Source organism: Prinia subflava, chromosome 5 (genome assembly GCF_021018805.1).
Source record: "Prinia subflava isolate CZ2003 ecotype Zambia chromosome 5, Cam_Psub_1.2, whole genome shotgun sequence".
NCBI classification, from domain to species: Eukaryota; Metazoa; Chordata; class Aves; order Passeriformes; family Cisticolidae; genus Prinia; species Prinia subflava.
Window position 1 is genome coordinate 16,827,783 of NC_086251.1, and position 26,449 is coordinate 16,854,231.

Below are 26,449 nucleotides of genomic sequence, written 5' to 3' on the forward strand. Positions count from 1 at the left end.
TCCCAGTTTCAGTGCTTTTTCCTCATGCCTGTGTCTAGGAGTGTGGGAGGAAGGGTGGGATAACTCAGTACTCCTTTACACACATTAATTTATTTATCAGGTGTTTGGCAAGTTCATCAAAAGGGCTTGAGTGCACAAGAAACCTCCAGTGGGCTTTGGATTAGGCCCCTGAATGTCATCTTGTATCTGTCTCTAAGCTCACTCCTGCTACCTTGGGCATGGGGACTCTGCACTTCTTGCCTTAGCAAGGGCATCTGCTGGCCCTGACATGCCACTGGCAGAGGTCCCTTTCCTGCCATCCTTGCCACCGTGTGGTTCCAAACTCGGGGCTGCTATGGCAGGGCAGAGATGCCCATGTGCACAGATTTGATAGGAAGCCACTTCCAAAGAAGCAAAGCCTGGCAGGGTCTTGGCACCAGCCGTCTGGCCCCTGGCCCTTTTGCTCAGTGCAGATGCTGAAATTAGATGTTTCGAGGTAGCAACATCAACAACATCAGCCACTCATCATTCGCTAATAATGCTAAGCAGCCGTCAGCTGAGCAAACATTAATTACGGGATGCTCTAAACACGCTCAGTAAGCAGGTGCAGACGTTTGTCCCACTTTTGTGCAGGTCAGATACCACTGAGCTCAATGCAGTGATCCAAGCCCCCACCTCCAGCCCTGCCCACACACACAGCTGGCTGCTTCCATGGCAACTGGTGCTGGGGACACAGACCCAGGGCTGGAGATGACAGTGGTCCAGGGCATCTTCCACCACCCTGACCCGTGGCATCTGCCGATGCCTGGACGGGGCCAGCAGGAGCTTGGTCGCCGCCTTGGGTGAGAGGAAACTAGCTGAGTCAAGGGTGGTGGGGACAGGCCCACGTGAGCCGCTGCAGTGCGTGGGATGCTGAGGCAGGGGGAAGCGCCACATGCCTTCCTCCAGCACTGTCAGCACAGTGGGGGATGACAGGGCAAAACGTGCCCAAAATAGGAAAAAAGGAAGGAAACTGCAGGCTTGTGGGGTTGCATAATGTAGGGCCAAGTACAGCTGCTTCAGGCCATAGTTCAATCTTGTAGCATCAAAATTGCCCTTATTGGCCTGCTCCAATGATGTGCCATCGAAAACACCCTCTGTGAAGGACTGCTGCAGCTTCATGCCCTTCTGCAAGGACAAACTTGCTGTTTCTGTCTTAGAGGCATCTGTAATGAGTTCATTTATGCTTGGGATGCTCCTCAGGTTTTGGCTTTCTGAGGTATCTAAAGCTCCGTCCTTCAAGGGATTGCTGATGCCCCAGGGTGTTGTGCTGCTGCTGCAACTTGAAGAAGGTTCAGCTGCTGGGGCTGCTCATGGCATGCTTCTCTGATACCCGTTTCAGGTTTTGCTGGCCAGGGCAGGGCAGGAGCAGAGCACACTGCCATGTCACCACCACAGATAGGCTCCCTTTTAACCCTGCTGGGTTTCATACCTTTCCACTCCAGGAAAAAAGTGCAAAGGCAGCTCTGAGGACCTGCACTTGATTCTGACCATTGCTTTCTGACAACCCCCCACAACCCAGCCAAAGCTGCCGGGTGTCTGGCTTTCCCTCTGAGACACCCTCCTGGGTCCAGAAAAGGAAGTGGGCCCCTACTCTTCCCAGCCACAGGCAGGCCAGCTGCCTCCTCTGCAGGGCCAAGTTCGGCCAGCGATGCCAAACAAGTGGCCCTTGTTTCAGGGTGGGGCGCGTGACCCCAGAGATCAGAGGATCCGAGGAGTTGTGGGAGAGACCTTTGCCCAGGACCATGCCCTTAATCCCTCACTCACTGCACCAGTCAATTTAGGGTTGCTAAAAACAAAACAACTCAGTGCTAAGCAAGAGAAAGGGTTTTATGAAATGGTGGTAGTGCAGGGAGGGAAGATTGGTGGGTATTTATCTGTGAATAGAGATCCGCAGTGGCAGTGTCTGAGCGGTTCAGCTTCATTGACTCCTGGCTGCAGAGGGAGAGGATGCTGGAGGCTGCAGGACCTGGGTGCAGCTGCAGTGTCTGCCAAGGATGCTCCTACACCTCCCTAACCTACAAGCACCTTTGGTCATGAGCACTGAGCAAAGCATCTTTACATTTTTGACCATAACCCTAACCCTAAGTCACCCTGGTGGCAGTGTACCTTGAGAAACATTCAGGAGTTCTCAGCCAGAGAGGCTGAGATGCCACATCCCACGCTGCAAAAAATTATTAACAGGCTGTTCTGCATGTAGAAGGTCAGAGAGAGGGTGTGCAAAGCCAAAGACTGTGTTTGCCAACGTGCTTAAACCTGGTTTCAAGATCTTAACCCCAAGCAGTCAAACTGAAAATTGTGGCTGTGGTAGCAAGTAAAGATGGAGCTTAGCAGAAAGGTGACAATAAATTAGAATTCAGAGCCTTTATGGAAATATTGACACAGCAGAAACTGCCCCAGGAGGTCCAGACTAACTCACCAAATCACCACTGAGAGCTGGTTCCTCCCACTCCAAGAAAACACATTGCAACTTTTAAGCTGATCCATGGGCTGCAATGGGGTGTTAACCTTCATTTTTCTGAGCCCACACTCCTCTCAGGATCAGAAGTGTCAATTGCTTCAGTGTTTTGTTACATGCAAGAGACATGATTGTACAAATGATGGTCGTCTTAGGGCAGCTTCTGCTGGAAACTAAAGGAAATAATTAAATGACATCTAGTGCTGGCAAAGGAAATGAAATATGTGCTTGGATGTGGCCAGAGGCATTTCTCTGCATCATGATGGAAACCCCACCAGCATGCCCATACCCCCCATCCCAAGCCAGGCTTACACAGGGGACAGAAGCAGGAATTGCTCAAGGTGGTGACAAGGTGAGTTGGGTCCCCGTGTTCCCCATCACATCCTGGCGTGGGTGGGGATGAATCAATACCATCACTGCCACTTACCACCGCATCCCGTCAGCCGCGGGTCACGCTGCCTTGCTGCCAGCGTCTGCCAGGATTGTTGTTGCCCATCCCTGGCAATTTCAGCCTGCTGCAAAATAACTCGGGTGAGGCAAACAACATGAGATCCCTGCCCTAAGGAGCAGACAAGGCCAGTAGTCGGGGAGAGACAGGTCCCTCCTCCCCAAGGTGGGTGCCAGGTGTGTCACTAGCTGTGGGGGAGGATGGGCCAGGGGATGACGAAGAACATCCAGCGCCGAGCAGGGTCAGGAAGGGGCAGGCGGTGTGGGGGTGGCAAGGATTTGGGCAGGGCTATGAAGTGCGTGGGACACAGGGACAGGCGATGTCAAGCTTGGCAGCAGCCCACTGAGGCAAGGTAGTGTGTAAGTAAACCCTAGTGAAGGCACCAGAGCAGGTCAGAATCTTAAAGACCATAAGTATATTTCACTTATTAAACCCTTTCTGGGTTTTGTTTTTAAATAGCTAGGGGAAAATGGAAGAGCAAGATCTGATGAAAACACTCCATGTTTGAAAGGCTGCTGCAAATGATGAGGATGGAGCCACACTCAGGGCTCCTGCCTGTTATGACATCCAGTTGTGTCACACAGCCACCAGTGAGCCACCCTCACTCGCCAGCAGGATTTTGCATGAGGGACACCAAGGCAAAAATACCACCCAGCCTTGGCCTTTTGCAACTCCTTTAGCATTTCCCCAAGGTCACTGCAGCCCATGATGGCAGCCAGAACATGTTCAAGCAGGCTGCTGGCCAGCTGTGACTCCAAACCAGCGCCAGCCAGCCGGCGTGGATGGACTGGGGATTGCCACCACCCATGATGCCAAGGACACCTTTCCCAGTGCCCACAGCGCTGGCACACAATGGCCAGGGCCTGCATGAGTCACTTAGTCGTGCTTAGTGCAACCCCTCCTTTGCTCCCAGGTTTCCCACCACCCGGAGCTGCTACTAAACCACCTTTTAGTCTTGGTTTTGTGGGTGTTACCCTGAAAAAGGGTGTAGTTTGGGATGTGCCAGTGCCACTGCAAAACGCACCCTCACCTTGTGAATTGTACATCAGTTTAGGAAACAGTGTAGGGAGTGGGCGAAGTCCTGGCACTGTGACAGGAAAGAGTTAGCACTGCTTCACTCAGGATCTCAGGGATGGTGAATCAGGCTCCGTTAATGAGCTGCATCCAGCACCTTCACACCGGCACCAGCACCAGCGGAGGCAGGGTGTTTGAAACCAGACTTGCCCAGGCTTGTGCACCCGTAGGCTCTGCTCACCTCAGATGGGAGAATAGTTTTCTTTTCTCCTTTAGAAACGAGCTTCAAAATCAGAAATACGTTTTCTTGAAGATGCCCTCTAAAGATCCCACCCACAGCTGAGCAAAATAATAATCTGCATCTCTGAGCTGAAGCTTTCCTTGCCCTGTAGGTCATTACAGTTCACGACATTAGTATCACTGTGATAAATAAATTTAGCAAAAAAACACTGAGGAAAGGGTGAGGGCAAACACACAACCATGTGTACGGACAAAGAGGCTACAGTAGCAACCCTGGCAGAGGTCTGCCAAACTGCAAATGGGAGACCTGCTAGAGCCCCCCAAAAATAAGGCATTTGAAACTGAACATGAGCCAGTGTGCCCAGTGGCCAAGAAAACCAGTGGTATCCTGGCCTGTATCAAAAATAGTGTGGCCAGCAGGGCTAGGGCAGTGACTGTCCCTCTGTACTGGGTGCTGTTGAGGCTGCACCTTGAGTCCTGTGTCCCGTTCTGGGCCTCTCACTGCAAGGAAGTCATTGAGGTGCTGGAGCATGTCCAGAGAAGGGCAACAGAGCTGGGGAAGGGTCTGGAGAGGAAATGCAGTGAGACGGAGCTGGGGGTGTTTAGCCTGGAGAAAAGGAGGCTCAGGAGAGACCTCATCGCCCTCTAAAACTGCCTGAAAGGAGACTGCAGTGAAGTTACCTGTTTTCCCAGGTAACAGATGACAGGATGAGAGAAAATGGCCTCCAGTTGTGCCAGGGGAGCTTTAGACTGGATATTGGAAAAATTTATTCCCTGAAAAGGTGATCAGGAATTGGAACAGAATGGCCAGGAAAATGGTGGAATCACCATTGACAAAGGCAATTAAAAGCCACGAAAATGTAGCACTTAGGGACATGGTTCAGTGGTGGACTTGGCAGTGCCAGGTTAATGGTTGGACTCAATGATCTTGCAGGTCTTTTCCTGTGAAAGCGGCACGCAAAACAACAACATGAGGCAGGAGGTCTGCAGTGAAAAGCTGCTCCCCAAAAAGAGAGTGAGTCTGTTTATTTCTTCCACTTTTATACATTTGTGGATTGGCTTCTGGGGTTACTACCCCTTCACCCCACTGGCCAGACCAGCTGTCAACCAACATTATTTTCAGGCTAGAAATATATAAACAAAGGACAGTGAACAAAAACAAGAAAGGTTGTTTGTGTTCCAAAGTGTGAGAAAGTGAAAAACTGACCCTTAATATTGTACAGAAACTAAAGAACTGACTCTGTCTTATGAACAAGTAGAAGGCTTTAAAAAAAACTCAGAAAAACCAGGGCAAAATTTTCCAACCTGAAGGAGTCTATGTTTATAAACTAATCTGCATCAGGTCTCTGCCTGTGTGGCAAAGGGCAGATGGGACAGCCAGGTGCCACTTGCAGAGGAGACCCCAATCTCCCAGAGCTGGGGTGCTCTTCCCAACTGGAGCTCTTGGAGCTGAGTCATCTGACCCCACCTTGGGAATCCTCTCAAGCAGGCACCGAGGTTGTGAAAGCATAGCCAGGCCCCAGGGGCGTGTCACCCCACACCCACAGCTGTGGCTGCAGGGGACGATGTGCTGGTTCACCCCTTGGAGCCACAGGAGATGCAGGGGGCTAGGGAGATAGAGCAGCAAGGAAAGGGGCTCATCCACTGTGACAAAAATATGAGTGAGAAGGGATAGATCCCTCCATTGTGTCTCACACGTTCTCTAGATGCCTCAGCCATGGCACTCCCTGTTTGCTCCACAAACAAGGAAAAATGTGTAAAAACCCCTAAGCCCAGGCTCATGCCACTCTATCTTTTTAAGATAGTACGGTGCAACTCTCACGGTCCCAGCCTATAAATACCCAGACGTGCTCCCAGCTCCTGGTTAAACATACCCACTGTACCTCTCAAGGCTTTAACATCAGAGTAAACATTCCGCTGAGGTGCTGAGGGAGCCTGAAGGCAGAAATCCTGTCTCCTTGCTGGAGCCGCTGGCCCCCAGCATGCAAGCACTGCAATGTCAGCCCTAAAACTACTGGTGCCAAGGGACAGGGACAGATTAAAAACTCTAGACCCCTAGTCCCTTCCCATCCTGCAAGCAACCAGGAGAGGATCACTATTGTAACATTCCCTGATACAGCCCCATTCTCCCTTTTTCCCAATAAACCACTGGAAACATGTGAGTCACTTAGAGCAGCTCTAAAAGCAGCTCTTGCACTGGTATGAGTGCAGTCCCAGATGAGGACACAAGCTTTGCTACCATGAAGCTCAAGCAAAGGCTCATTCCTAACAGCAAACCTTGCCTTTAATCCCTTGGAATCAAAAAAACCCAGACATCGCCTGGGTGCAGAGTTCTTTACTCAGCTGAAGCACTTTGCTGTGCACTGTGTGCTGGTACGTGACTAGTACGGCATGCTGTACTCACCGGCCCACCCCTGCACACTGGAGCCCACTCCAGAGCCACGGGATTCTAGCAGAGACTGGCCAGACTGGAAACGCTCGAGGAGGAACTCCCATAGGTGGCCCAGCCTGGCGGCCAAGGTGCAGGTTGCCTGGCCAGCTACAGTTTCCCAGCTACTTCAAAGAGAAGGGAGGAGGACTGGTATTTCACTTGCTCTGCCACAGGCTCCGGGAAAGCCTATAAAGGACATAGGGGAGGCCTGGGCCCGGTGTCAGGACTGTCCTTTTTGTCTGCAAAGCACATTTAAAAAGGGGTTTAGAGCCCTTTGGGAGGGAGGGTTTGGTTGGATGGGGCCATGGTTGGGCTGATTTATGTCTGACCCACTCCTGCCCGCAAGCATCCAGGGGGACGAGAGGACGAGAGGACGAGATCCGTGAGCTGGAGCCCACAGCAGCAGCAGCAGCAGCAGCAGCGATGCCTCCGGGGTCAGGCTACCGGGCCTGCAGACCCACTATGCCTTGGCCCCTTGCCCGAATGAGCCAGACGGGATTTTGCTGAGTCATGCAGTGCCTCGGGGCCGGGAGGGAAATGGGTTTTGCTGACTCATGGTCAGTGGCAGTCAGCTTGACCACACACCCGCAGGGGCAGGAGGGAAGCAGGTGCTGGCCAAAATAACGGGACCCACCAGGTTCGACCAATGCCTCCAGCGATCACTCCAGAAAACCTCATCCCAATGGCAGCTGTGTCCCGCAGGGAGGTGGCGGGTTTCCTGAAGCCCATCAGCCTGACCAAGATGTGGCAACTTGGAGAGCTCATGGGACAAGATACAGCCCAGGGCAGAAATGCCCTCTAAAAATACTTGGGATGGATCACAGCTGGGGGGTAGCATGCATGGGCCCAGGGCAGCAGGATCCTGTGTGAGGCCATGGGAGGATGGAAGAGGCTTAGGGACAGTGTGGGAAAGAGATGGTGCAAGTGAGGTTCCAGTGACATGACCCAGCAATTTTACAGAAGTTGCATGAATACGAATGTGACGGGAGAGGGACAGGAACCCCACCGCAGAGCTAGGGGCCCCCCTCTCCAGCAGTGCCCAGCTCGTCCCACAGGCTGCTGCATTCCCATCCCCATGACTGGTCACAAGCAGGAACAGAAAACAAGCCCTCCCAGCCCTCAGGACTTGGAAGGGAAAATGTCTGTAAATCCGATTTAATTTTTATTGTTTCTCCAGCAGGTCTCGTGGTTCTGTAGGAGCTCTGTGGGACAAACTGGGCAGAGATTAGCTGTGGCCTCCCGAGTTGGAGTGGGGTGACACCTCTGAACGCTGTTATGACACTCTGGTGGCGGTGAAATGCCCGTCCCGGTACTCCTCGATGCTCAGTCTGCATTTTGAGGAAGGGGCAGGGGCTCAGGGGCTGCTGGCGGCTGGTGAGCCCCGGGCTCTGCCCTGCACCAGCATCGTTCTCGATGGCCGCAGGTGGCCCAGTACCACCACAGTGCATTTTGAGGCGTGGTAGATATGGCTTGGCATCCCCCTCTCGGCTTCCCAAAAAAAGCTGTGGCCTGGAATATGCCCATCTTCCCCAGAAACTCCCAGCTCGGAGGAATTGGAGGGATGAGTCCCCCAAACTGGAGGTGTCCTGCGGCCAGGCAGAAACACGGGGCTGGGGCTGCCACGGCGGGGGTGCACAATGAAAGCCCCGTGGTGACAGCGGGAGGGCGGCCGAGCTCCGTGAGCAGCCGAGCCCTGCGAGGAACTCGGGGTCTGCTGCCTGAGGCTGTGCGTGTGTCCTGTGTGCCGCCGCTCCACTCTCCTGGGAGAAAAAACGCCAGAAAACCTGGAAAGAACAAAAAAAAAAAAAAAAAAAACCAGCCGGGCAGGAGGAAGTTAAAGGCAGTCCAGAAGGAGCACGCGCGGCCGGGCAGGCATCTCGTGACTGATTTCACCGTGTTTATTCCCCTTTCCCGGGGGCTGAGTCACGGCCCGAGGCGCCGGGGGTCAGCCCGGGGGGGCCGTGAGGCGGCGCCCCCGGCCCCGCGCCCGCTCCCCGCCCCGGCCCGCCCTCACGTGACGCCGCCGGTTGCAATTTTAGACCGTCAGCTGACTCCAGAAATCCGCGGAGAGGGCCCGCTCTGCCTACAAAAACACCGACGGAAAGCGGCAGCGGCGTCGCGGCCTCTCAGCGTCGGGACCTCCAGCCTCTGACCCCTCGCCGCCGCCAGCAGCGCCATCACCGCCATGGGGCCCCGCGGCCTCCTCCTGCTGCTCGCCCTGGCCGGGTCGTGCGCCGCTCTCATCAGGTGAGAGGAGGGGGTTCCTCAGGGGCTGCGGAGACCCCGGGCTGGGGGGGACATGGCAAAAGCACCCTCGGTGCTGCTGCAGCGGTGGCCTCCGAGCTCCTCTCGCTGCGCTCCGTAGGGGTGGCTCCCCCTCCATGAATGCGAGGAGGGGAAGGTTCGGAACACCCCCCCATCCTGCGCACGGAGGGGCCTCGCCCCAGCTTCCCCTACACCTGGTGACCTCTGGCAGCCCCCCTGCCTTTCTCCCTATCCTCCGGCTTTGGGAAAAACACTGAACGCAGCACGGCGAGGGGGATCTAGCGTAGGGTGCTGGCAGGAGCCCAAACCTCACCCGCCTCCCCTGTGCTGAGTGGAGCCCTGCTTGCCCCCTTCTCTGTACATCCCCTTTAACAGGTGTGTGTTTGCCGTCCCCACACAGGATCCCCCTGACCAAGTTCCCTTCCATGCGGCGGATCCTGACAGAGGCGGGCAGTGAGATTCCAGATATGAATTCCATCACCCAGGCCATCAAGTACAAGCTGGGCTTTGCCGAGGAGGGCAACCCCACTCCGGAGATTCTGAAGAACTACATGGATGTGAGTAACAACCCCCCCGCAGACCATCCCCTGCACTGCAGCAGACCCCAGCACAATGTTGGGCAACTTGTAGGGGTCACTTGTAGTGGTACCCATCCCAGGGGGTGGTGAGACATGCCAGCCTCCCACTAGCCAGGAAGGCAAAGGAGGGAGAGATGTGGATCCTGTAGGACAGATTCATGCATCCCCATGGCTTAGTGAGCGGGTGCCAAAAGGTGCTTCCTATCATTACTAAACTAGAAATACTAATACTATTAATTATAATAGCAACAAACAACCCACTGCCACCCAAGCAGGAGCGTTTCAGTTTGTGACCTATTTCCTTTCCCCTTTGTAACTAATTAACAGTCATAAATAGGGGCCTCCTCACTTAAAATCCTTCCTACCATCTTCTGGCCATTTGGACTCTACTTCTGGCAAGACAGGGGTATAAAAATCATGCTCCACTCCTTGAGGTGTTGAGGCATAAATGACTGAGCACAAGATATTAGAAGAAGACTCAGACTGGGTACTAGCTTGCTCTGTGACTGGGGATGCAGGACCCTTCCTCTCACTATCTTTCATTTTCTGCACTGCCTTGGGAAAAGCGACTCTATACCTCCACTTTCTTCTCATCAACTTAGGGAACGAAGGGACCTGTGTGGTGGGGGAAAGAGAGGCCAGGTAAAGGACATGAAGATTGCCCTTGCCCTTGCCCTGCTGCCAGACATGTGTGGAGTTTACTATTTCAAGGTTTCTTGCCGGGCAGTGTAGGATACGAGCATTTGCTGGCAGAATAAAGCTGGGCCCAGATATTTAGGCATTAATTCAGGATGTATTTCCCCTGCTGCCGTTCCCCAGGGGCTCTTGTCACCCAGCCAGTGCCATCTTGTCCTGGGAAGGGCCAAGGGTGTTTCAGTTGGCAATGTTGAAAGCCAGGGCAAGCGGTTGTGTCACGGTGTTGTCTCATGCAACCACAGCTCAGACCACCGCTCAGGGCAGCACTGTTTTCCCTTGTCACCAACCCAACCTGTGGTGGCAGATAAGGGACCACTGGGTCCCTCCCAGCCTGGCTGAAAATACTTTTGCTGCCAAAGGAATCCTTGGGACAACCCCCACTAGCCTGCCTCATATGCTTCCTGCCAGCCCTTGGGACCCTTCATGGGTCTGTGTATGTGGGAAACGAAGCCTCTGTATTGGGGGTTAATTTTCAAGCCCCAGCAATAATTATAGAACCACTGGAAGCAAGTGCTGCCTCCCCATTATGGCTAATTGTAATGTTGCAATGAATTGTTAATTGCTTAGTGAGCAAGCCTCGCAAACTAAGCGTACAGGAGGTGAACAGCTTTGATAATCCTGTTTTCTTCTTTCCCCCCTGCTCCCCCCTCCCTTAATTAAGTACACAGGGGGTTTGGAAAGGCTACTGGCTGACTTCTCTTGCTAGCAGCCTTCTCTCCAGAACCCTGAACCAGCTGCTCATCAGTCAGCACACAGCTTCCTGCCTGTTTGGGAGGACTGGGGAAAAATGAGGCCACATAGCACCTGCCTAGCATTCTCCATACATCCTCTCCTCTGTGGAGAGAGGGATACCTTGTCAACAACAAAGCCATTCAAGTTTCTTCCAGTCCCAGCAGAAATGTAGTCTCAGAGCAAAGGGGTATCCATCAGATACCTGTGCTATAGGGACTTCTCCCAGTCCTTCACCCTGGAAGCCTAAATGCATCTCTGGTGGTGCTGCTAATGCTCTTTGCACCCACCACTCCTCTCATCTTCCAGCTCTGGAAACTCAGCATTTGTTTATGCCCCTCATTCCCAGAGCTCACCAGCAAGCACCAAACCCCCCAGCAGCTGTACCGCCACCTGCAGTGGGCAATGCTGCTGCTCGCTGCAACTCACAGTTTCTTTGCAAACCCACAAGCAAAGCAGCTTCCCAGGCTGTTTCAGCTTTTCAATAACACAGGTGTTTTGCTTGGCTTCCTTCCATTGTTTTTTCTCATCCTTGTAGTGAACTGCATGCTAGTCTGCAGACCTTCCCCCTTCTCTCCGTCCCTGTCTCCGTGCCCCAAATGTCCTCCCCCACCCATCCCCCTTGTCCTTGATTTATCCTTTTCACACCCACTGTAATGAGTTGTGAACACTGAAGGGGAACCTCCCTTCCAGAGGGCAAGGGCTGGGAACCCATCAGTGCCAAAAACGAGAGGAGAGCAATGTCTAGATAAGAAGCTGATCCTCTATTCAACCCTAAGAGATTTTTTGATCTTTAATCCCTGCTTTTAGCCAGCTGCCTCTGCTCATGGCTCCCTTCTTCTGCTTTGCAGGCCCAGTATTTCGGTGTGATCGGTATCGGAACACCCCCCCAGAATTTCACGGTGATCTTTGACACTGGCTCCTCCAACCTCTGGGTGCCATCCGTGCACTGTTCCATTTTGGACATCGCCTGCAGTAAGTGTCACGGGTGCCAGGAACTGCTAAACAGCTTCTCCTTCCCTGCAAAATTGCATTGCAAGAGGAAAAACTGAGGCAGCAGCGTGAAATGACTTGCCAGAGGCTGATGGGCATTTTAGGGTCAGAGGTGGAAATACAATCCCAGCTTCCTGCATCCATCTTTCATTAGTCCTTTCCTGGGTTTTTTCTTTTCCAAGTAACCCCCATACAGGGCCAAATCTTCTCCAACAGCTTCAGCCCTTCAGCAGGGGAGCAGCATCATCGGTTGTGAAGTTTCTCCCCAAATTATAGACCAATGCTGCTGTTATCCCATTGCGCAAGGCTGACTTTTTTTAAGTCAGCCTCTTGCCAGATCTGATACAAACTGTCCTAGTTTCTGGTTTATTGCTGCACAGAGCATGTGTGTACATGTTTATGGAGTTATAATTAATGAGAGCCAGGTAGGCACAATGAAATGAGAATGTCTTAGGAACTACAAGGTTTTTTTTCTGTGGCGTTCCTATGCAATAAACTTCTACAGCTAAAGATGTCAAACCTGGCTATGGCAAAATGCCATTTAAAAGCCTCTGGTTGTGCTGGTTAAGCAGAGTGGAGAAACCTGTGGAGTCAACAAATGCAACCATGAAAGGCATTCCACAGTGCTCATTGGGAGTAGAGTGGAAATTTGGACTTCTTGTAGACAGACCTTCCTTTTGCATATGTGAAACGAGATTTAAGACACTGACAGAGTGGTGAGGTCCAGATCTGGTATGTCTAGGAAGTTCCTGATTTGTAGCAGGGAGATGGTTTCTCAAGGCAGCGCCTTGGGAGTTGCTGGGACCAAAGGGCTTGTTTTATGAATATACAAGGAGCTATACCTCCTGCCAGACTGGAATCCAAACTGGGACCTAGACAGCCTAGCTGGGAAACTCCTTGTGTAGTACTGTCACTTTGGGTAGGGCTTGGCTGGTTCATCCTAGCTGCTGTCTGCACCACTCAGCAGCCAGCCATGGGACTGCTCTGGCCAACTCGTGACTTAGGAGGAGTCTGGGAAGGAGGAATCTGCCTGTCCATAAAACCAGGGATATCCTACAGCTCCCAACCCAGCCAAGGGGAAAAGTAGCTTAGAGTAGGAGAAAGCCCTTTCCCTCTGCAAATAAAGGAATATTTTGAATTCTTTCTGTACTAAAAACAATGTATGAAAAATTTCCAGCAACTCCTAGTAAAAGGAATAGGTAAGTCCATGAGGTGAAAAAGTTCATGCCCAGAGCAGACTATATTTAAAGCCACCCTGGTTCTCCAGGGTGTGCGGAGGGATACATTTTGCTCTGCTGACTAACACACCACACCAGCCACATAACCTCTAGGCTTTTAATACCCAGTTGCCAAATCGGATTTAACAGCCTCAATTGGATCTGCCCACCTAATTCCCCAGGCACTGGAAATGCTTTGTTAAGCAGTCTGAGCTTGGCAAACCCTGGGTTCGGGCCCACCTTCACATCACTGATTGTCCATTTGTCCAGATAAGCCGGATGGTGTGGGATTAGGTATTGGGGAACTGTAGACATAAAGGAGCACTAATGCTGGGTCCCCTTGTGTCCCCCTTCCCCACCGCAGTGGTGCACCACAAGTACGACTCCTCTAAATCCAACACCTATGTGAAGAACGGCACCAAGTTTGCCATCCGCTATGGGACAGGGAGCCTTTCCGGCTTCCTCAGCCAGGACGTAGTCACGGTGAGTTACAACTGCCCCCGCCCCATGCTGCCCCACACTGCTTTCAGTGGAGTGCTCAGAGCTGTTAGATTTCAATGGGACTCCTTTCTTGAGTGTCCTACCTGTACAGATCATCCTTTAGTGCTGTGTTTCCAAGTCCTTTGAAATGACATGGCGATGATGATGGTTAGGGTAACAATAACCATGGCAGGCTAAGAGAGAAGGTGTTAATCTGCAGGTCAGCAGGCTGCAGGTGGGGACTGCTCACATGGTGCCCCTGGAAACATGGTCTCAGGCCATCCTTCCAGCCCTTTTCCTGGTGACCCCAAAAACTCACTAGCCCAAGCGCGTGCCGCTGCACAGACTGCTGGTGGTGGCCAGCTTGTTCTTAGCCAATATCCATACATTAGTGGATGCCCACATGGGCAGCTGCCAAAACACAGACCAGAAAAGGTCTCTTTACTGCCCCATCCTGGTCTCACATCAAGAACTGGTGCTTATGCTTGTAAAGGTTGGGTAACACCCTGGGACGAGGTTCCCCACCAGTGTTCAGGGTGCAGCTTGAGTTAGCTGGGTGGTGGTTGCGTCACAGTTTGCTTTTCAGTAAGCAAAGGCTGAACTTTCTGTCCTGTGAAGGACGAGTGCCTTTCATGACTTCCTCCCAGGTACAGATGCTCACGAGAGTTTGCCAGCTGCCAAACGTCAAGGGTGCATGTGCTCTCAGATTACTGGCTCTCCTGGCAGGGATAAGAGCATATGTTTGCTTTGCAGGGGGGGAGAAACAAAGCAAAAGTTTTGAATAAGCACATAAATCTGGGGATTTAGAGCTTTCTGTTTAAGTTCAGCTGAAAAGTATTGGCTTGCAAATTTCATCAGAATCAAAAGAAAAATGTCCAGGAGAAGCCTAAAGTGTGTGACTCATGCAAGATGTACTCTTTAGCCCATCCTTACAGCATGAAGATTTCAGGCTGGCCTGGAAGCATCAGCTATTGCCTCTATGCTGCATCCAAAGATACAGCAAGGCAAACAGCAAACTTCATTGTCCTTACAAAGTGTGGGCTTAATGCAAGGGCTAAAATGAGTCAGAAAGAAAATTGACTTTTTTTCTCTTTATTTGGTTTTTAATTGTCACCTTAGTGCCTGTTTCCTAATTAGCTCTCTACTTCCTGGCAGCTCAGAGGAAGGATTTTGTGCCTCAGTTTTTTCGGGAAGTGGGATGGCTCTTGTCAGGCAGCACAGCTTGTAGCGTTTGGTTTCTGTCTCCACAGAAGCAAGAGAAACCTCTTGCATGAAGCTGAGCAGTGTCCCAGTTGTAATAAGCAGGAGCAGGGGTGACTCTGAGGGTCAGGGACCTTCAGCTTGTATGCCAGGATGCATCCTCTGATGCACAACATGTAGGCAAGCTCTCAGTCAGGTATAATCTTGAAAGACATTGAAGTAACCTTCAGGGTGACCCTCTTGGCCCCAGCCATTCTGGTGGCTGGAAGCAGCCACAGCGACCTCTAGTACCACTGACATCTGACCAAAAGATGCGTGTTGGCAGGTAGTCCAGAGTCCCTCAGCCCTAATTATTTTTTTTTTTTTTGAGAGGGTGATGAGCTCATGTCAAACAGCCTCTCTCATTCTGTGGAGGAGTGATGCCCTGTAGCGCCGCACTCCGCAGTGCTGCTTGCTCTCCAAAGAGCAGCAGGTTCAGCCAGCCCTCTGCTGCTCAGGCATCTCATCTCTTTATCACAGCCCAACCTTGGGATGTCCTTCAAGGACAGCAGAGGAAGCTTAGCTGGCCATGGGGCACAAAGTCTCTCCCATGACTGCAGTGCAGAAACACTGCACAGAAGATTACTTTCCTTGCCTGTCCTTCGTGGCTCTGCACTCCAAGCCCTCATGCCAAGCTGTGCCACAGAGGCCCTCACCTCTTGGTCTGCCTTTGCCATCCAGTGCTTAACTGCTGGCTGAGGCCACCAGCAAGGAGGCCAGGTGAGCTGTGGAGTGCTGACGCCCATCTACAAAGTGCTGGAAGGTGGCCACCACATGGCCATTCACTGGTCATGATTTTTGGTTGCTCAGTGTCAGAGTGAGAGCCAGCCAAGAGACAGAGAAAAAGGATCTGTCACCTGGGAGGAGAACTCTGCTAAAGATGGTCTTGGGTTTCAGCCCTGCTGAGGACCAAGTGCAGGCAGGGTCTGCTGAGAATCCATGACTGGGCAGAAATCTGCCTCTCCCTTGGGATGTGCAAGCAGAGCAATATTCAAACAATCCTGACACTCAGTGTTACCAGTCCATTGCATTTTACTTTTTTTTAAGTAGAAGCTCCATTGAACTTTCTGAGCTGCTGAGGACCAGTGGTGCCCAGGGGTGGCTTTTTGTAAACCTGGAGTGTACAACTGGGGCAGGCACTGGCGAGCGGATGCGTTGCCTTGCGCTCTTCCCCCCACATCCTGCCCTGTGGCTTTTAGCTTTCGCAAGGCTCGATCGCCCTTTCCTAGTGCAATCCTCCAATACCATTAAAGGCAGCACTGCTGTCCCAGCCTTGTACTGTCTAACCCTGGGGGGATATTAGTAATTTACAGGGATCGTTATCTGCCATCAGGTAGGAGAGGCCAGCTTGTCAGTCCAGCCTGGCTCACTACAGGACTGCTAGCTGCAGGCTGAGAGGCTGAAATTGTTCTAGCGTGGATGCTAAAATTGCCTGTGGTCAGCCAGAAGCTCACAAGCCTCCTGAACTGCTAGAGCCAGAAGCCAGCAGATGCATCCTGCTTCCCATCAGCAGAGCTATCCTCCTTTCTCTGATCATCTTCTTTGTGGGGATCTGCCCTTGGAAGGCATTTCAGCTTTCCAGTGGGGAATGCCAGTCCTCATGGCTGGCAAGGGAGGTGACCTTTGAATTCTCAGTACTTGGCTTTCTATTTTTGTGCTTCAGGCTCAACCTCACTTTCTTGGCTGGGTCTTCTCCCCTTTCATGGGAGGTATCTGCAGGCTGATGGCTCTTCCAAGAGAGCAATATCCCGGGGATGTTTTGTGTGTAGGGGAGATCACATGAGTTGTGGGCAGAGGTGAGAGGGATTTGTGGTCCCAGCTGAGGATGGGTGCAGCACCCAAGGAGGTAGGATATACAGATGACTTGGAAGATGTCCAGAGCGGGGAAGAGGTTTAAAGGCACAGCACAAGAGCTTTTCAGACTGGGAGGAAATGATGAAGTAGGTGATAGGGGAGGAGATGTAGGAGGGACAAATGGGTATGGGTCCTGTGTGCAAAGAGATGGGGCTGCAGAACAAGAAGGCCAGTGCTGGGACACTGCAAAAGGCTAAAAGGATTCGCCTGCCCTTAGAAGTACTCTGGGCTTTGCAGGGACTCAGGAGGTTCCACCGAGATGGAGTTGGCAGTCTCTTCCCCTGACAAGAGTGGCACCAGAGGATCTGGTTTCTGCAGCTGCCTACAAATGCAATGGTGAAAGCAGGCAGGAGTGTGGCAGCACACTGGGGAACGTGCTACATCCTGTGTTCAGTGAGGTTCCATTACCACCCAGGTCCCCTGAGTCAGTTTTCTTTACAATCTGCTTTTCCCTTCCCTGTGCATCTCCCCACAGCTTGGTGACTTGAAAATCCTGGATCAGACATTTGGGGAGGCCACGAAGCAGCCAGGCATGACATTCATCGCTGCCAAGTTTGATGGTATCCTGGGCCTGGGATTCCGAAAGATCTCTGTGGACAATGTCGAGCCTGTCTTCGATAACATCATAAAACAGCACCTGATCTCGAGAAATATATTCTCTTTCTACCTAAACAGGTAGTGTTGGGTTTGGTGGCACTCTGTTGGTTGTGAGGGCAAGCCCAGTGGGCTTTTCTCTGTTTCCAAGTAGCACCTCCTGTCATCTGCTGTTTTACACTCCAGACAGCACTTCCCAGTTGGGGAAGTCACAGCAAGGTCTAATTGCAGGAGCAGTCAGGCCAAAATCTCCTATATTAGCTGCTCTGAAGTAGGGAAAACGGAAGTAGAAATGCAGTTCTTTTACTGATACAAAGTTGGGTGGATCTGTGACCAGATTTCTTAACTGATGAATAGACAGAGGATGTTTCCAGAGGAAAGAGAAATAAAAATAAACAGGGCTGTGATCATGAGATTGCTTCTACTGCAGTCCCCTTTAGAGAGGTAAACAGCTCCAGTCTGCTGCCAAAATCCATAAGCCATGTGGTTATCACCATGTTGCCTCCCAGGCAAGGGTGCCCCCCATCAGTCATCACCAGTGAGGAGGCTAATGCTCTCTCCACCACCCTAGGAAATCCTCCTCTGCAGGTGCCAGCACTTTCCCACCCACTGCTGCTCCCTGCAGGGCACCCCATCACTTTTCTGGCACCGCAGCAGAGACTCTGAACTACTTCAGCCCAAAACGTAGCATGCCAAGAGCAGGGAGGGCAGAGAGGGCTGCTGCTGGCCAGTCAAGCACCAGCCCTCCCCCTTCACCATATTTCTTCCCATCTGCTCAGCAGATAGCTCTTACCTTATGATAACCTTGAGGATTGACTCCAAGGCTGCTGGTTGGCAGAGTTGAGTGCAGATAACCTAACCCTGCATCAGCTGTGTCCAGCCCTGCCACAGGCACTTTTTACAAGCTGATTTAGGAAGTCCCCGTGTCAGTGCTCAGTTCCCCTTTGCCATCTCCCTTCCCTGCCACAAGTTTCTTCAGGTTTCTGTGAGAAAGTACCAGATGGAAAGCTGCAGGATGCTTTGGCGAACCAAAATATTTCCATTTGCCTATCTCACAGTATCTGTCTTTATATTGACTTTACATAGCACAACATAAGTTATCTGTCTCCAATACTGTTAATGCTATGCTTCACCTCCAAGCACCCCAGCAGGTATTTTGGGGGGCACTTGAAGCAGGTTGCTCTCACCCTGCTCTTGATGTTCACAGGTTTGGATATTGTTTTTCAGAGATCCCACTGGTGAACCTGGTGGTGAGTTGCTCCTGGGAGGTACTGACCCCAAGTATTACAAGGGCGAATTCAGCTGGTTTAATGTCACACGCAAGGCCTACTGGCAGATCCACATGGACTCGTAAGTTCCCCATCCACCTGACTACATGTGTGGGCTCACATGTGCAGACAGCACATGCTTGAGGCTTGGATGAGACCCTCCTCGAAAAGGAATCCCTGCAACACATCTACATCAGAAAAGGGAGATTAAATCCCACCCTAGGGCTGGGTTGTCGGTTGCTGGAAGGAGACCAAAGGCAAAAGCCATAAGGAGATGTTCTGTGAATTCCTTTCCCTCTTCTTTATTGCTTGACCCTTGAAAGGATGCCTGCTGCATGCTTGTGAAGCAGAGAAAAATGCCAGTGTGTCCTCCTTGCAGGCAGGGTGAGCCCTATAGATTAAGCCCCAGTTTTGCTCAGCTCTCAGCAAGGCCTGAGCTGCATGGCTGTCCTGCACACAGCTCCGGAGGAGCAGGATGAGGCCTCAGGAAGCCAGCCCTTGACTGAAGGGCACGGTGCAGCAATCAGCATGCATTGTTGAAAGCAGAGGGGAGGAGAGGAGGCTGAGCTGACGGCCGCCAGCCCCACGGTCTATTCTGAGCTCTCCCACGTGATGGGAAGTTAAAAGTGGTGTGTGATCAGAGTGTGTCCTTTTCCCAGGAATTGCATCCCTCCCCAGCACAGAGTTTGAGTTCTCATTTTCACCCAGAGCTGCAGCGTTGGCAAAGTATGGCTGGAAGGCTTTGTCTTTCTGCACTGCTGTGAAATGCAATGCGGGTGAGGAAGCCAAGCAGCTCCTGGTTTGCCTTTTCTCTGTACAGGAACCTCTCCCTTGCCCATGGCTGTCACACCACCCCTTTAACCATTTGTTTTTGTGCAGTAGCACAGGCCATAAAAGTCCATAATTCATTGTCCTTAGCTCTCTCCCATGTCCATTAGCTGTGGCACTAGCTCTGGAGTAGTGCAGGTAGCAGGCAGGGTTTGCAGGCAGCGTCCAGGCTCTGCAGAAATGCATTTACACTTCAAGGCACCTGCTCAGTCACGAGCAGACAACAGGGAGCCGGGGGGTCTGTGCACTGAGTTGCTGCTGTGTCAGTGTTTCTCAGCATTTGTCTTTCCTGGGTGTCTGTCACAGCCCTCCCTTGCCTGCCTGTGTACTGCTTCCTGCAGCCTTCACGGGAGGCCTTAAAGGGTTGTCTAATGTCTGGGCATCTCTCCCCAGGGTGGAAGTTGCCAACGGGGTGAGCGTGTGTGACGGGGGCTGTGAAGCCATCGTGGACACAGGAACCTCACTCATCACTGGCCCCTCCAAAGAAGTGAAGAAGATACAGGAGGCCATTGGTGCAAAGCCACTCATAAAAGGCGAGGTGAGGCCGTGCTGGAAATGTGGGGGTCAATGGCTGTCACAGCACGTATGCTTACACCCTGCTTTGTACCCAGATGTTTATTGAGACCCTAGTTTTCTGCTCTCTCTGATCTTTGTTCCCAGCCTGTGGTCCTGGAAAAGCCACTGGCACAGCAGGAGCCCCTTCATCTTTTGACCCTGGGTAGCATTCACTACCCTACTTGTACTCACAGTAGAAAGCCCAGGTCCCATGAATTTTGAGAAGCTTTGAGTCATCTCTGCCACCCATTTCTGGGAGGTGGAAGAGAAGGGGTCTGAGTTGCAGCTGAGACAAAGGATTCACATTAATGTAAGTCCGGAGACACTTTAATAAAAGAATATTCCATGCAAATGGCAACCCTCTGCATGAAAATTTCCAACCATCACAGCTAATCTCAGAAGATTCTGCCCTCCCTGAAATTGTAGAAGAATATGGATTATAAAGGTCCTGCAGAAAAAGATGGCCAGCTTTGAAAACCCTCCCAAATCAGAACTGTGAGCATTTGTCAGGCATTTCTGCAGAGACCCCAGGCTGCAGCAATAGTTGGCTTAGACCTGCCGTGATCCCCAGGACTTGCCATTGATAATGAAACTGGCTTTGTCTGTGTACTGAGCCACAGCTGCCTCTCCTCTGTAAAAACACCCAACTGTGCCATATCAGCTGTGGCACCCTGGGACTCAGCAGAACTAAAATCTGAATCCAACACCCTTTGGCTCCATGCCTATCCATAAAGCCCTCTTGCCTCTCAGCTTGGAGTCCTAAGCAGGGAGCAGCCTACTTAACCCAGCTCGAGCTTCTGCACTGAGATGAGCTGGTTTTAGGGAAAACCGCAGCAAAGATGTGACTATGCTCAAGGAAGACTGAGTGTGGGAGGTCCAATCTAAAGCCTTTACTGTTGCAATTTCAGTACATTGTCCCCTGTGAAAAAGTGCCAACACTGCCTGACGTCACAATGATACTAGGAGGGAAGTCCTTCACCCTCACAGGAAAGCAGTACATCCTCAAGGTACGTCCAGGCAGGTTTTACCTGTCTTAATGCTTCTTCCCCAAGGCCTGGCTTTTGCTTCCACTGCACCAAAACACAAGAGCAGCCAAAGCAATGCTGGAAATGGTGTTTGGGAAGAAGTCTGAAAGGTTGGGGTGTCAGCGTGGTGGCACTGCCGATGGATCTGGATAACATCATCAAAGTCTCACAGGAATAACCCCCTGCAAAATGCTTGTGAGAGATAGGATGGTTAAGGAAGGGGAGGCAGGCTGTTGCATCACTTTATAAATTTAACTCTTTTCTGCTGCATTCTGGTGCCATGAGGCCGCCTTATAGCAGAGGCCATCAGCCTGTCATTTAAGCCATCAGAATCAATTCACAAGGACCATTTTGTGCAGACCTTCATCAATGGCTCTAACTCAGAGCTGTGTGGGCTGGGAGGTTTATGGTCATGTGCAGCTTTGCCTGATGCTTTAGCACTTTAGGGAAGGAGAGCTGGGTTTGGAGTCATAGAAGCGATGGGTTGGGAATCACTTTTGCAATCTCTGGATCTCAGTCTGGGAGAGGCTGAAGCAAAGGCAGCCTTGCAGGTGTTCTTGCCAAGCCTGCAAGGTGGAGGGAAGGGAATGACCTGCTTAAATTGAAGCTTTTACTCTTTTTTCTAGGTTACTTCACAAGGCGAGAGTATATGCCTGAGTGGCTTTTCAGGCCTGGACATCCCACCCCCTGGGGGCCCACTCTGGATCCTGGGAGATGTCTTTATTGGACCCTACTACTCTGTCTTTGACCGTGATCACGACCGTGTTGGCTTTGCGACAAGTGCCTAAACAGCTGACCCCACTGCCTCTGTCACACACACACTTAAACACACACACACACAGGAGCCGTAGAGAAAGGTTACCAGTATTAGAAACCCAGTGAGTGGAAAGGAGAAAAAAAAAAAAAAACAAAGGAAACTAGATTTAAAATTACATGGAAAATAGTCATTAGTGCCCTGCTAGCTACTTTTGTAAGTGGTGCTGGGAGGTCTCTAGCTGACAACTCCAGCTGGAGTAGTCCCCTGCTTTACTGCTAGGTCTTCCAGTAGTTGTTTTTGAGAATGATTCTCAGAGCTGAACAAGGCCCCATCTCTGAACTCCCAGCGCTGTTGTCCTGCCTGGAGGGGTGGGGGCAGCTGGCTGAAGCCAGCCCCTGGCACATCTGTTTGTGCAGAGAGGCTGTGCTACTGCTCTTGGGTTTGGTCTTCTGTGCTGGGGGAGGGAGATGAGGGAAGGCTGTCTTGCACATTAGTTTTTACTGCTTTTTCACTCCTGAAGTCGGGGAGTGAATGGCCTGGGAGAATCTGTTTTTATGACCCCTCCTTGGCAGGTTGAGGCGGTGACCAGTAGGTCATTTCTCAAGGAGTTTGTGCTGGCTTAGTCCTAGGAGAGCATGTCCTGCGCTGCAGCGATGGGGACGCACAGAAGTGTGCCCAGGGGATGAGTTTCAGAGCCTGAGGGCTGTGGTGGTATGTTTTGTTCAGTGATGGCACTAGTGAGAGAGCTGAGAGCCATGATGTCCCCATGCCTGACAGAATGGGACAAGGGTAGGGGGCTTAGCCAGTGGGACTTTTCAGTCAGTGTGAATTTTGAGGGGGTCAAGATAGGTTATAATAGAGGTAACTTGAATTCAGGGCCATGAAGGCCCAGCCTTCTGCTGAGCAAAGTCATGTGGCACAAGTTCTCTCAAGCTGAGTGACCTTCTCCCAGGTTCTCCAAATAGCAAATCTTCCCAGCTTCGACCACAGCCAGTGAGTTGAGAATAATGTTTCCTGAAGCAGCTAAGTAATCTACAGGCTGAAATCGTACTGGTAAAATCCATGTTTGTCAGCCACATAAGAGCTTTTTGAAACATGATTCACGGCATTTTGAACTACCCAAAACTCAAGAGACAGTTAGCAAAGCCAGCAAACTTCCTGGGCAGGAGGATGCCATGGCAGCAGCTGGATTTGCATTCACTTTCCCTGCTGCCCTGTCCCAAAATCCAACTGCCTTTAACACCCTCTGTACCTGCTTTCCACTTTACTAATGCTGGTGAGCTCTGTTCATGTCCAGCTGCGTTGCAGAGAAGAGTGAGGCACAATCCTGCTTCAGATGTAGCTGATGTAGCTGTGCACACAGATCCTCCCAGAAAGCTGGGATATGTGCATGTGGAGCCACTTGCTGGGCTGGCACTGGTAGGCAAACACTGGTGGAGCTGGGAGGATGAGAAAATGAGTTTTAAGCAGTACTGGAAAGCAGAAGAGAGCCTGCCAAGAATTCCACCCCTGTGCTGGGAGTAAAAGACTCTCTTCATTTTCCCAGTGTGCTGGATCAGGTCCCAAAGTGAAGGGAGTGGCAGCAGATAAGGAGCAAAGCTGCGAGTGGCAGAAGGATAAGATCAGTGGCGGCCATGACCCCAGACCAGGTTAAACAGATGGCAAAATCTGGCTACCCAAAATTCACTGATAATCCTGCCAGCAGTAGCAGTGGGGCCAAGAAATTTTTTGAGAAAGGTCTTAGGGCAGTGAGTGAATAGACAGTTTTGCCCAGTGAAATAAGTTTGGCATTATAACTGTGCTTCACCTTGGAGGGGTCTGGCATGGACAGTGTGGACAGGTGTAGGCACACATGGGACACATGCATTGTTCTCTACAACCCCGGGATGTGACAAATGCTGCTCCCCAAATCATGCTTCTGCCTCCTTATAATCTTCACCTGGAGCTCTGTATCTGGACACCAAAGGACATCTGTTTTAGACTGGCCAGAGAACAGTAGCATGTTACCAAAAAAAAAAAAATCTTCAGTAGCTGCTCCACAGTTAGCAAATATTCAGTACCTCTCCAGCGATCTTCAGTTGCATACCAGTAAAGTGCCCAGAGCTCCTCCAAGTTCTGCTACATAGTTTCCCAGCCTCAGGATTTCTTCAGCATGGGGAGACAGAGTTGGCTTCTTGGGTACCTGCTGAACAGACCTGATGTGAGGGGGAAGATTGACATGGACCTGAGAGTGGCTTTCAAACACGTTCAGCATCAGATTTAAGTGGGATGTGCAGCACAGCCCAGATGGAGCCCTTGGGGCATGGCTGTGCTGGGCGCTGCCTCCCACCACCTGCGTGGTCCCGGCACAGTAAATCCAGGTGGGCTGATGCCTGTCAGCAGGCAGGAGGCAGCTGCCTGGGGAAAGCACAGCCCAGAGTGATGCCCTGGATGACACACTGTAGGATAGGCTGGAGGACCAGTTCACTGCAGTCTTCCCTGAATGGGTCTCCTCCCCTTGTTCTTTTATTTGCATTTTTAAACCCATCTCTAATCGTGTGACTGGTTTTTTAAAATTATTTTGCTGTCAGAATTAATTGTCTCTTCATAGATAATTGAAAAGAAAATACAGTATCTTCCCCTTTAACTCTGAGAGTGGTCTTTCCTTTTGCAGTTTGAGATACCGAACTCTTTGTGGGTGTACAGAGACTGTGTGTCCCTGACCTATTGTCCCTGGACATCTGGTTGCCCTCTTGTGTGGACTCGTGTTTCAGAAGGGCTCTTACCCTTCTCTATGATGAGGAAACATGCTAAGACCCTGTTGGATTTGTCTTTTTCAATAGATTAAAATGTAACTCAGCCTCTGGAAGGTAACATGACAATGCCACCTGCATGATCTAGCACCACTGGGGCAGCGGGCACTCCCAGCATCCCTGAGCTAGCCCACAGCCTTCTCCTGGGGCCACATCTTTCCAGCTGAGTATTGCCAAGGGTAGTTCATTAACAGGGAACTCAGGCTGTCCCCTGGTCATCTGGACCAGTTAGAACAAGCTCCTGCTTAGGATTAGAGCAAGTTCCTCGTGAAGTGGAGGAGTGGATGGCCTGGAGTGGTCCTGTAGCAGCCAAAGTGGAGCTTCAGTTTCTACGTTCAGTCTAAAATCAACCAAGGTGTGAAGTCTGGGGAAGTCCCGGAGCCCAGTGATAAACATGGTGTAAGGTTTTTTCAACAATGTAGGAAAAATCCACCCCTCTTGCCTAGCTGTGTAATTTTTAGTCCTAGCACTGCTGTATGGGAGCTGGAGACTCTGAAGCGGAATGAAGGCCCCATATGCCAGGTGGAAGATAAGAGCTAATCCCTACTTTGAAAAAAGCATCATCTACATAAGCAAGATGGATGCAGCCAAGTCCCATCCCATCTTCTGAGCGCAGATCTAAGCACACAGCTTAGCTGATTTCCCTACTGGCATGTCCTGAGCCTCTGTTCCCCCGGGATGCTTAAATTCCCCAATCAGCTATTCTTCTATGTTAAAGAGATGGATTTAACCCAAAAGGGCTGGCTGGATCCTGAAAACCAATCATGCAGCCCACTGTTCTTCAATAGCCCAAGGGGAGAACAAGTCATCTGCTGCCAAATATTTATTGACAGGAATTTGAGGGCCCTGTTTCTGCTGGGGGGATTCTGCCTAAGTCTTCAATTGTGCCTTGTGTGCTGAATGTTACATCCCAGCGGGAACAATTACAGCCTTGATCTTGGCCAAGAGCAGGAGAAGCCAAGAGCCAGAATTGCCCACCCATGCTTTTCCAGCAGGGAGCAAAGCACACCCTGCCCCAGGAGCATGAATGCAGCCCCACACTGTCTTGCCCAGAAAGTCTTCAGGTTTACTCCAGCCCCTCTGTTTACTGCGCCATCTCTGCAGAACTCCATGCACACAATGATTTGGTATTTCACTCTTCATTAAATGTCTCCATTGATGCAAAGAACATCAAATTTTTCATTACATGTCCCCTTAAGTAGTAGGGTGCTTGGCACTGACCTCCTGGGCTGTCTTCATGGACCTGATCCTTCTTCAAGTAATTCTGCTTAGGGTTTTACCAAAAGCCCATTAACACAAGGACCTGCCCAAGGAGAGAGAAGATGAGACCCCTCGTTTATGGAGATGACTTGCTCATCTGGTTGGCTCAGCAATTTGTTCATTTGGGAAACTATTTTTACTCACCATGAATGACTAAGCACATCGTTTTGGGGGCTGATGGCTTTTCCTTTTTCCGCTCTTTTTTGGATTTATTTATTTTTAGGTTTCTTTGGGAGGGAAGAGAAACAGAGTGCAGAATAAAAGCTCAGAGAACAGGAGACGGAGATCAAGGGAGAGTGGAAAGATTGGATTTACCCCTCTGAGTCTCAGGCTGCCTTACTGCTTATGGAACTTAAGCAGTTCCCATTGAGGAATTTTGTAGGGGTAATAGGAAAGGAGCATTCAGGAGGTTGTGGATGTTTTCCTTCAGAAATAAAAAAAAGCAGGATCAGGTTCTGCTAATGGTTTTCTGAAGAGCTTGAGTAGGATTTGAGATGGAAGATTTTCTCACAGCGCTTGATTATGCTACAGCCCACATGTCTCTAACGTGATTATGGGATTCCTGCTTTGGAGCAGGAAGCATCCTTCTGTTCTGTTTGTCCCTTGCTTAGCACAAGGGGAAGCCAGTCTTGATGCCACAATAATACAGGTGATTATTCACTCACCCCACCTTTCATTTGAAAGGAAAGTAGTCCTAGACCATATGGTTG

At 51.1% G+C, this 26,449-nt stretch overlaps 1 protein-coding gene across 1 annotated transcript; it reads left to right on the forward strand.

The window, feature by feature from the left end:
* The first annotated feature begins 8,508 nt into the window (after positions 1-8,508).
* CTSD (cathepsin D) lies at positions 8,509-24,313 on the forward strand. Its single transcript, XM_063398182.1, has 9 exons — positions 8,509-8,856; positions 9,275-9,431; positions 11,729-11,852; positions 13,452-13,570; positions 17,136-17,335; positions 18,482-18,604; positions 19,744-19,888; positions 20,814-20,912; positions 21,557-24,313. Exons 1-9 carry the CDS (start codon positions 8,795-8,797, stop codon positions 21,716-21,718), a joined length of 1,191 nt encoding a protein of 396 aa, XP_063254252.1. The 5' UTR covers positions 8,509-8,794; the 3' UTR covers positions 21,719-24,313.
* The last annotated feature ends 2,136 nt before the right edge of the window (positions 24,314-26,449 follow it).